Consider the following 11,306-nt stretch of genomic DNA (forward strand, 5'->3'; position numbering starts at 1 on the left):
ATACTTTCCTTTCATCTCATCCTCTGGTTCCCACGTGGCTTCTTCAATCAATTGATTCCTCCAAAGGACTTTAACAATGCCGATCTCTTTGTTTCTCAATACTTTAACTTTGCGATCCAGAATCTGGACTGGAATCTCTTGGTACGTCAAATTCGGCGTCAAATCCAATGGCTCGTGACGAAGAACATGGGAAGAATTCGCAATATACTTCCTGAGCATGAGACATGTTGTGAACTCTATCAAGATCTGGTGGTAAGGCTAACCTGTAAGCTCGATCACCAACTATATCCAAAATCTCAAATGGGCCAATAAACCTTGGACTCAACTTTCCTTTTTGCCAAACCGCATCACACCTTTAAGAGGTGCAATCTTCAAGAACATGTGATTGCTAACCTCAAACTGCAAGGGCCTTCGCCGTACATCAGCATAATTCTTCTGTCTTGACCGTGCTGTCTTCATCCTCTCTCGAATAACAGAAACAACATCAGCTGTCTGTTGGACCAACTCTGGACCCAACATGTTTCTATCACCAATCTCGTCCCAATAAAAGGGGGATCTACATTTTCTGCCATACAGTGCTTTATACGGTTCCATGCCAATCGTTGCTTGCTAACTGTTATTGTACGTGAACTCAACCAGAGGCAATTTGGAATCCCAACTACTAGGATAGTCGATATTACAAGATCTGAGCATATCCTCTAAAATTTGAATAACTCTCTCTGATTGACCGTCGCTCTGGGGATGATATGCTGTACTGAATGCTAACCGTGTACCCAAGGCTCTATGTAAACTTTTCCAAAACTCTGAAGTAAATCTAGGGTCACGATCAGACACAGGAACATCATGAAGTCTGACAATCTCTGCTATGTACTCTTCGGAATACTGGTTCATTGAATACGTTGTCTTGACTAAGAGAAAATGCGCTGACTTGGTCAACCGATCAACAATAACCCAAATAGAGTTATAACCTTTCTGCGTTCTAGGAAGACCAATCACGAAGTCCATTGTAATGTGCTCCCATTTCCATTGAGGAATCGGCAATGAATGCAATGTCCCAGCTGGTTTCTGGTGCTCGATTTTCACCTTCTGACAAGTTAAACACTAGGAAATAAACATGGCAATATCCTTCTTCATACCTGGCGACCAATAGAGTCTACAAAGATCCTGATACATCTTGGTACCACCTGGATGTATCAAGTATGGCGCGGTATGTGCCTCTGTCAAGACGTCTCGCCGAATATCATCACCAGTAGGAATACATATATGGCCTTTGAATGTCATCAAACCTTCTTTATTCATCCCAAACTCTGAATTACCTCACTCTTCTGCTCTGGCTCTCATCTCTGTCAACTGTACATCATTGTCCTGCTCTCTACGGATTTCGTCCGTCAATGTAGCCTGAATGACCAACGCTGAAAAACGATCAATAGTTCCTGGTACTACCAAAATTATCTCTTCTCGTTGCAGGTCTAACAACAACGGTTTCTGGATCATAGAACTCAAAGATGAACTCGACTTACGACTCAATGCATCCGCTACAACATTCGCCATCCTAGGGTGGTAACTAATCGTCACATCATAATCTTTGACAAGCTCTAACCACCGTCTCTGTCGCATATTGAGTTATTTCTGGGAAAACAAATACCTTAAAATTTTGTGGTCCGTGAAAATTTCACACTTTTCGCCATATAAATAGTGTCTCTAGATTTTCAGGGCGAATACCACAGCTGTCAGTTCCAGATCATGCGTATGATAATTTTTCTCGTAATCTTTCAACTGACGAGAAGCATAAGCTATAACCTTTCCACGTAGCATCAGCACTGCACCGAGGCCATTCTTCCACGCATCGGTATAAACAACAAAGTCTTCTGTACCACTAGGCAATGCAAGTACCGGAGCTGTCGTCAACCTATCTTTCAACTCTTGGAATCCATTTTGGCATTCATTGGACCACTCAAACTTCACAGTCTTCCTCATCAGATTGGTTAACGGCAGGGCAATTTTGAAAAAATATGAAATAAAACGACGATAATAACCCGCCAAACCAAGAAAACTGCGTACCTCGGATATAGTGGTAGGGATAGGCCACTTTTGTATTGCCTCTATTTTTGCTCGATCAACAGATAAACCATCCTTCGAGACAACATGGCCTAAGAAAGAAATCTGCTGCTCCAACCAGAACTCACATTTCTTCAACTTAGCAAACAGCCTTTTCTCTCTCAACAACTGAAGAACAACTCTAAGGTGTTCTGCGTGAAGCTCTCTGGTCTTGGAATAAATCATTATATCATCGATGAAAACAATGACAAAGTTATCCAAATACGGCTTGAACACTCGGTTCATAAGATCCATGAAGACTGAAGGAGCATTAGTCAAACCGAACGACATTACAAGAAATTCGTAATGACCATACATGTTCCGGAAATTCGTCTTAGGGATATCGGATACCCTAACTTTCAACTAGTAATAGCCAGATCGCAGATCAATCTTCGAAAACACTGTAGCTCCCTGCAGTTGATCAAAAAGATCGTCTATTTCTTGGCAACGGATATTTATTCTTAATCGTCACTTTGTTGATTTCCCTATAATCAATGCACAGCCGCAAAGACCCGTCTTTCTTCTTGAAGAAAAGAACCGGAGCTCCCCAAGGCGAAGAACTCGGCCGTATGAAACCTTTATCCAATAGATCCTGCAACTGCGTATTCAATTCTTTCATCTCTGTCGGGGCCATTCTGTACGGAGCCTTAGAAATAGGAACCGTACCCGGAACTAGATCAATCACAAACTCTACATCTCTGTCCGGCGGTAAATCCGGCACATCATCCTCAAAAACATCAGGGAACTCTCTCACAACATTAATATCATCAATATTCAAATTTACAATTCTATCCATATCCACAATCGAAGTCAAAAACCCATCACAACCTCTAAACAACAACTTCTTAGCCTCAAGACATGAAATAAAAGGAAGGACCAACAAAGTACCTGCACTAGCGAGCATACCTTCCTTATTTCCATCATCTGCAAATTTCACAGTCTTGGCAACGTAATCAATCACCGCACGATAAGTTGATAGCAAATCCATGCCAAGTATAATATCAAACGCAACCATCAGAATAACAGTCAAATCGGCATAAACCACTCGCTCATCAATTTGAACAGAACACACATAGAAAATAGACGTCGGGCACAACATATACCCAGAAAGCAATACAACATTAAACTAGAGGGGAAGAACAGAAGGAACTAAACCCAAAGATCTCAAAAAAAGCTCAAACATAAAAGAATGAGTAGCACCTGTATCAATCAATGTCGTAGCTACTCTGCCTAAAATTAAGATAGTACTAGAGATCAACATACAAATCAGGATTAATACCTTCCTTCGTCATGGTGAAGATGCGACCCTGCACCTTCTCTTTACTCGATCCTCTCGGACAATCCTTGGCGATATGGCCTGCAGTACCACACCGGTAGCACGTATGAGTACCAAACCTGCACTCACCCCTATGATGCCTACTGCACTTGGGATACAACAGCTTCTCTGGATCAAGTGTAACTGTCGGTGCTTTAGAACTCGGCTCTATCTTGTCTTTCCCCCTGAAACTTCCTTTCCCTCTTTGGCTCGAACCTTGACCTCTTTGAACAATAGCCTGTTGCCTTGCCTGTCTCTCTCTAGCAATAGCCTTCTCATCTTGCTCGGCTAACAATGCTTTAGCCACAATCTCTTTAAATGTCACCGCCTTAGACATATTGATGTCCCTCCTGATCTCTGCTCGAAGTCCTCTAATGAAATGAGCACCATTATCTTTGTCATTCGAGACAATATATGGGGCAAACAAACATCCCTCCTCAAACTTCAAAATGTACTCGTCAACATTCATACTTCCTTGTCGAAGCTCTGAAAACTCAGTCACCTTCCGAGCTTGAAGTGCATCCGGAAAATACTTGTCGTAGAAAAGATCCGTGAAATCTTGCCACTTCAATGCCGGAACTTCAACACTTACCTTGGTAGCATTCCACCAAATACGTGCAGCTTTGAATAGCATGAATACTGCACAACCAACTCTGTCCTTGTCTTCATACTTGAGATGATCAAATATCGCCTCAAGTACTTTAATCCACTCTACAGCCACCAATGTATCAGTGCTTCCTGCAAACTCAGGCGGATCCATCCTCTTAAAAGCAGTAAAGATCCCATCAGTCCCAACTGCTTGAACAACTTGGCCTCTCCCTTGGCCTCTACCTTGACTTGAACCTTGCAAACAGAGCAACTGCTGAATCTGTTCACTGTGAACCTTGGCTTGCTCTTTCAATAATTTTCTGAACTCGTCGACAACTCTCGATGAGGAGCTATCCTCACCCTCTGAAGATTTTCTCTTAGGAGGCATTAAATCCTACAATGTTCTCACATAATACTTATCAACCAATAACAATAAATAGATGTAGAAGAAGACATACCCGGACAGTTGAAAGTAGACGAAGTCATATGCATCGGCCCGAAGAACTTTGCTCTAATACCACTAAATGTAACGCCCTCGACTGATTTTATAAAATAACACAGCGGAATATTAAAAATTTACTTAGAGGGAAGAAGGATTTAAAATTTTCTTGACATAAAATATTTACAATCAAAAGTATATACATGATCAATCAAGAGTTGCATCAAAATACAAAATATCATTTTTGATCATGCCAAAATGCTAGCAAAATATCTTCTTCCTTCCATCTTTGTATGCATATGACCTCGGTTCCAATCAACATCCTGGCTCGTCACTCTTATCTGCATCACATGAATAACTGAAATGAGTATAAAACTCAGCAAGTGAAACTCTTACATAACAATCTGTACATATCATACGCTGTAAAACATGACTTTGAAATCATTAAATACCATCTAACTCTTAAACATGAATGATATAGTAGAACATGAACATAACGATGGTATTTTCTCTATTCTCTGGTGGATTGATATTTCAATAGTATCTCTGTCTCTGTACCTATATCCCATCGATATAAATCGATTACTCTGTTGGGATATAAGCCTATGGTCGTTGATCAACTAATTGCATGCTATCTCTGACTATCTCTTTATCAATCCAATAAAACTCTCTCTTTGGCATTAAATCAAACACTTTGAAGACTCTTTCTCTTTCATTCCCTTTAATATAATTGAGACATATAAAAGCCTCTAATATACAACGAAGTGTATCCATACATAACATGAATCAAATGGAAGGGAATACCATATTAAAACCATTGAAATTCAATAAATATAATTAATGAAGCACAAGAAAATAATTCCACTTACACCAATGGAAACCTTGATTTTAATCTCTTGGTACAAATCTTACAACAATAAACCATGAATTGAATCATCAACAACTTAATAATCACAAATCCATACCATTAAACCCATAAAACCCATAAAACCAACACAATCAAACATTTCATGGTTACCCCCAACACCATAATCCAAGAAAAAAACTAAAGCCACAAGATTACCTTAGCTCCTTGAACCCAAAATGATCTTGTTCTTACTTCAAATACCCAACAAGATGCCTGAATCAAAGGAACAAATGAAAGAAATTGAGAACCCTAGGTCTCCTTGAGCTGAAAAATCGAGAAATGTAAGGAAAGAATGAGGAAAAATGAGCCAACTCTTGTATTATATCACTTAAAACTCCAAAACACGACTTTACTATTTACCGACCGCGGGTCCGCTAGCCCTTGGACCGCGGGTGCGCTACACATACTGTACCAATTAAAAAATCCGAAGAAAACGACCGCAGGTGCGCTGCTTTTCCTACCGCGGGTGCGCTGGAGGTTCTGCCCAAACACCGCGGGTGCACTACATAATGGACCGCGGGTGCACTCTCCTCTGTAGCCAACACTATACTCTTTGCAACAAAAATCGAATCGCAACGTCGCTTCTTCTCATATTTTGGCAACAGTTACAACATGAAAGTTACACCTCTATGTCTTATCTAACCACTACAATTAGCCTCATACCAATTGGCTCAACATACAAATTATCATGAATTTAATAGTAACGACGCTACACTATGACTACACACCATCTATAATCAACAATACTATAAATCATAAATCCAAATTCTTAACATCTAAACTATAATTAAACTTAACCAAATAGTCCATAAACATAAGAAATCTTAAACCGTACCGTTCACCAAGCTTGGATATTGCATATATCGTTTAGAAAATTTTCAAAATATGAACAAGTACCACAAAAAATATTATATAAATGCACAAATATTGTAAGTTAGACATTATATATACCCCATGTAAACTAAAATTTGTCTGGCACCTATCTCCCTCATCTTCATAAAGTGTAAGATATCTTCTCTTAGCAACTGTATGCTTTTAGGATGTCCAAACATAGCGTCCTCAAACTCAATGTATATGGTATCCGATTCATTCAGCAATCTAACAACATGAGAGTAGATATACTTGCATTACATGGGTAATGTTTTTTCAATTTCTTTGAACTTGTCGTGCTGACCAGGAACATCCGCAAGCGCAAATGATTGAGGCTTCCCCTTCCTCTACAATTTAAAATATTATTCATACAAGTATTTTAAAATAAAACATTGTTCGAGCAACATATATGACAATTTCAAACACAAAGTCAAATGAAAACCTAAAGTACCTTTGTTGTTGGAAAAATAACCAACTCTTTAGGCCAACCAACAATGACTCCAACAGCATCATTGATGATTGTTGGTCCAAACTTAATTGGGATCGGAAGCTGTGCTTTTTCATCTAAGACAACATCCATAGATACCTTGAAGTTCTCTTCCCCAAGTGGAACATGGTGAATCATAACATTTGGACCTCCTTCTGATATTATTGTGCCATAAGCCACCACGTTTTCGCGTTCTTTTACAGCCAGGTGACATTTTTTCCCCTTTCAAGAATAAAAAGACATGATATATTTTTATATGGAGGTGAATATAATTTAATTGACATTAAATCCAGAGACATACAACCTTCATATTTGAAGTGCCGCAATCATAAAGTTCTTCCACATCATCTGACAATTTTGAGTCTTTCACTCCTGAGAACTTGTTTGATGCTACAGTCTTAGAAGATCGATCATTGATTAATGGAATCACAACAGCAAGTTGAGACCTCAGCTTCTCCAATTCAGCTTTCAAACTTTTAGTCTCCTCTGATTGTGCTTTTACATTTTCAATCACAGCTTTTGAGATTGTTTCTCTCTTTTTTCCTGGAGTTTTAAAGTATACTTGTGGTTTTACGAAACCTTCCACACCTCGAACCCTTCCATAGTGTTCTTGGCTTCCTAAGGCAGCGGTTAACACGTCATTCATTCCAGAAGATTTGAACTCTTTTTTGCCTTTTTTTTCCAACAATTCATCCTACAATTGAAGACATGACAAATCAATTCACAAACTACAGTGTTATTTATCTAGGCAATATGGCAATTGAATAAAACTAAACATTTACAATTTTTTCAGCTACTTCCGATGTCTCCGAACATGTTATGTTGCCAGATTTGTCTTCTCGAGCTTTACGCCAAAGCACAGATCTATCAACTTCCTCATCTTCGGCAACCAAGTTTTTGTTCCGCTACAATTTCAAAATTCATATGTTTAATAACATGAAGAACAAGCTAAAAATTACAAATATATTGCTCTGTTTCTTACCAGTTCAGCCTCCAAGCCGATGTAACCCTTGCGAGACATTCTGTGGTGATATTTACAATGCATGGTCCGTTGTTTTTGTTTTTCATGAGTGACCTACATCATTATGTTGGCTCAGTTAAGTATTGAATTTAATAAATTCGTGAGGAAACATATCAATTATTAAAGTACCTCCCATGATGGATCCAGTCTCGCATCCACAAATGCTTTCCAATCTGCTATTGGGAGTTGATATTGACTTGGTGGTGAAATCAACTTTTCAGGATTATCTTTGTTCGACCAGACAAATCTACTAGTCAATTTGTTTTTGAAATCTCGCCACTTCTGAGATGTTGAATTCATCACAGCATACTCACTTTGTGGCTCTAGTTCAAATACATTCTGCAACAAAAACAGATTAGTTAGAAGTGCAAGTATGACTGTAAATTCAAATTGAAGCTTGTACTTACCGAGATCTCTTCCCACAGTTTTTGTTTTATGTTTTCTGGAACTTCAGGCCATGACTTTATACTGAGTGGCACCATGGCTCTAGAAATAGAACCAATGTATGATTGTAAAGACCTTCCATTTGCATTGTATGCTGGCCGCCCCATGTCATCATAATCAATCTTTGCTTTTTTCCCCCATCTGGCAGTAACAATTAGTTTACCCATCAACGTAGGGCCTCGCTTGTTCCTCTGCACATCTACAGGATGTTCTTCTCCATCAGTAAGTACAGGGTGCTCTGCATTAGTAACTTCATTTATCTTATCATCATGTACTCCTTGTATCATCTCAACTGTAGCATTTGATTCCTTTTTTTACGATCCATTGAGCTTTTTTCTACATATTTACATGAATGAAACCAATGTTAAAACCTACACAATAACATTAACCATTAAAATAACATAAACAATAATTCTAATAAGACATGTATAAACATGACATAAATAATAACAGAAACAATAATAACATAAATAATAAACATGACTTGTAGAAACCTGACATAAATAATAAACATGACATAAATAATAACAATGAGGTTATGTTTATAGCATAACAAAAAACATGACGTAAAAGTGAAAAGCATCATTTTTTCTTGTTCGTTTCCCAGCCACCCTCAGTTTCTGTTCTAAATGAGACGGAATACAATGAGTATCAACATCATCAATTGGTCGAGAATCAGGAATACTAGTCTAACCGTCATCATCTCCCTCGTAACATCGATTTAGCACAGGGAGTACAATTGACAACCCTTTTTGTAATGGGTCATCAATATAAAAGACTTGATTGACTTGACTTTTAAGGACAAATGAGTCATTCTTGTGCCCTATTTTGTTCATATTGACCAAGGTGAATCCACATTCATCATTGTTGATTACTCCTTTGTCATTTGCAACCCACACACACTTGAAAAAAGGAACTTGAAATTGATGATAGTCCAACTCCCATATTTCTTCAATCACTCCATAGAAAGTCACATCAGTCATCAAGGGATTCTTATCTTTGGCACTACAGACAAGCATGGTGCTAGCAACTAGAGAAACCCCACTGTTTTGGCAAACTGTCTCATCATCCCGTTCCTTTGTTTGGTATAAATTTCCATTTATCACGTAATTACTATACTTAATGACTTGCCCACGTGGACCATGAGCCAGCCATGTCAATGTTGATGTCGTTCCACCATTGCAGCTATCTATTTTAGCATCCACCTTACATTTATACAATTAGAATAGGGTGATTAAAATACTAGCTACAAACTGTTCACCGCAAAATGCATAAAACAGATTTATCCACCTAACCTTTGCACGAAACCAGTCAATGAACTTCTTATTGTGAGCATCTTGTATCCACCTTTCATCTTTCTCTTTTTTCGAAAACATTGACTTCAGGAAATATTTATGTTCACTGTGGAAATATTTATATAGCAGTTTGTGTTGGATATTAAATATTGACAATTACATGGGTGCAGAATTATAGATTAATGCAATACACTTACATAATCTAGGGAGATACTTCTTCTGTATTTTCCAGCATAGTCAAATGTTCTTGTTGAAGGTCAACTTGTGGCACTATAATTAGTGTTTTGCATGCTAAGAAGCCAGGAATGTTTGATTTGGGATCGCGATTTGATTGAGGGACCCCAATAGGATCAAGGTCATTTAGGTATTCCGAACAAAACTCAATTTCTTCTTCGGCTGAATATCTCTGAACAATGCAACCTTCAGGATGTTTTCGACTGCCTACATAACTCTTAAGCACCTTCATGGATCTTTCAAACGGGTACATCCATCGGAAGTACACTGGTCCACATAATCGAACTTCTCGAACAAGATGAACTGTTAAGTGAAGCATGACATCGAAGAAAGAAGGGTGGAAATACTGCTCCAATAAGCAAAGTGTAACAACCAAGTCAGATTGTAGCTTATCTAACTTGGCTACATCTATCACCTTGCAACAAATATCTTTGAAGAAGAAGCATAATCTTATGATGGCATATCTAACATGTTTTGGTAACGCATCACGTATGAGTATTGGCAGGAAATGCCTGCATTAGAACAAGACAATCATGAGATTTCAAGCCAATCAATTTCAACTCAGACAAGGACAAAAGATTTTTCAGGTTCGATGAGAAACCTTCTGGGACTTTTATATCCATTATCGACTGACAAACTTGTAACTTTTCTTTTTTTGTTAATGAGCATGCAGTAGGAGGAAGATATGTTCTTTTTTCACGAAATTTAGGTGCCAATTCAGGCCTAACTCCCATTTGAACCATGACCAAACTAGATGCCACATTTTCCTTGGTTTTTCCTTTAACATTCATCAAAGTATTAATGAGAGATTCGAATACATTTTTCTCTATGTGCATCACATCGAGACAATGCCTAACATGCAGGTGTTTCCAATAAGGAAGATTGAAAAAAATTGATTTCTTCTTCCAACATTTTCTAAAATCTGTTGATCCATAATCTTTTTCTTCCTTATAACTATCTTCCAAATTATTGTCCTTTGCATTCTTTCTCTTTTTACCTTTCACACTAATCTTATTTCCGAAAACACACCTTATGTCAGAAAGCTTGTCAAACAAAGCAACCCCAGATAATGGTGTAGATGATTCTCCATGTTCTTCCATACCATCGAACTCTTTCATTTGCCTCCGATATGGATGAAACCGTGGTAGTAATTGTCTATGACCAACAAATGACATTTTCTTCCCATTTTCCAAATGCTTTGCACAAGTATCTTCTTTGCATACTGGACATGCATAATAACCATGTGTAGTACATCCACTAAGGTTATCATAGGCTGGAAAGTCATTGATGGTCCATAATAAGACTGCTTTAAGAGTGAAAAATTGTCTTCGATAAGCATCATAGACACCATCAACTCATCCCACAATCATTGCAAATCTTCAACTAACACATCAAGATAGACATCTATATCGTTTCCTGGCTGTTAAGGCCCTGAAATGAACATAGTTAGCTTGATGAATTTTCTCTTCATACACATGTTTGGATGCAGATTATAGGTGACCAACATAATTGGCCAGCAACTTTACCGACTACTAAGGTTGCTATAAGGATTAATGCCATCAGCTGCTGTGAGAACCTGGGATTTTCCGATCCGAAACAAATCATGTAA

At 38.2% G+C, this 11,306-nt stretch overlaps 1 protein-coding gene and 1 long non-coding RNA gene across 2 annotated transcripts; both read right to left on the bottom strand.

Moving 5' to 3' along the window:
- Positions 1 to 7,496: 7,496 nt before the first annotated feature.
- LOC142537403 (uncharacterized) lies at positions 7,497 to 7,960 on the bottom strand. Its single transcript, XR_012818547.1, has 3 exons — positions 7,854 to 7,960; positions 7,686 to 7,778; positions 7,497 to 7,608 (listed from the first exon to the last, which is right to left on the bottom strand). It is a non-coding gene; the product is annotated as an uncharacterized LOC142537403 (long non-coding RNA).
- An 897-nt stretch (positions 7,961 to 8,857) lies between these two features.
- Positions 8,858 to 11,101, bottom strand: LOC142537545 (uncharacterized). Its single transcript, XM_075643053.1, has 5 exons — positions 11,086 to 11,101; positions 10,265 to 10,970; positions 9,678 to 10,209; positions 9,464 to 9,547; positions 8,858 to 9,373 (listed from the first exon to the last, which is right to left on the bottom strand). Exons 1-5 carry the CDS (start codon positions 11,099 to 11,101, stop codon positions 8,858 to 8,860), a joined length of 1,854 nt encoding a protein of 617 aa, XP_075499168.1.
- Positions 11,102 to 11,306: the final 205 nt, after the last annotated feature.

The sequence above is a fragment of the Primulina tabacum genome, chromosome 2 (genome assembly GCF_025594145.1).
Source record: "Primulina tabacum isolate GXHZ01 chromosome 2, ASM2559414v2, whole genome shotgun sequence".
Taxonomy (NCBI): Eukaryota; Viridiplantae; Streptophyta; class Magnoliopsida; order Lamiales; family Gesneriaceae; genus Primulina; species Primulina tabacum.

What these genes read in the sequence shown, in the direction of transcription:
- LOC142537545 (XM_075643053.1), bottom strand. An exon ending in CTGAAAAATCTTTTGTCCTT is followed by an intron (nt 10,210 to 10,264) that starts GTCTGAGTTGAA and finishes GTTCTAATGCAG; the next exon opens with GCATTTCCTGCCAATACTCA. An exon ending in TTGACTGGTTTCGTGCAAAG is followed by an intron (nt 9,374 to 9,463) that starts GTTAGGTGGATA and finishes TATAAATGTAAG; the next exon opens with GTGGATGCTAAAATAGATAG.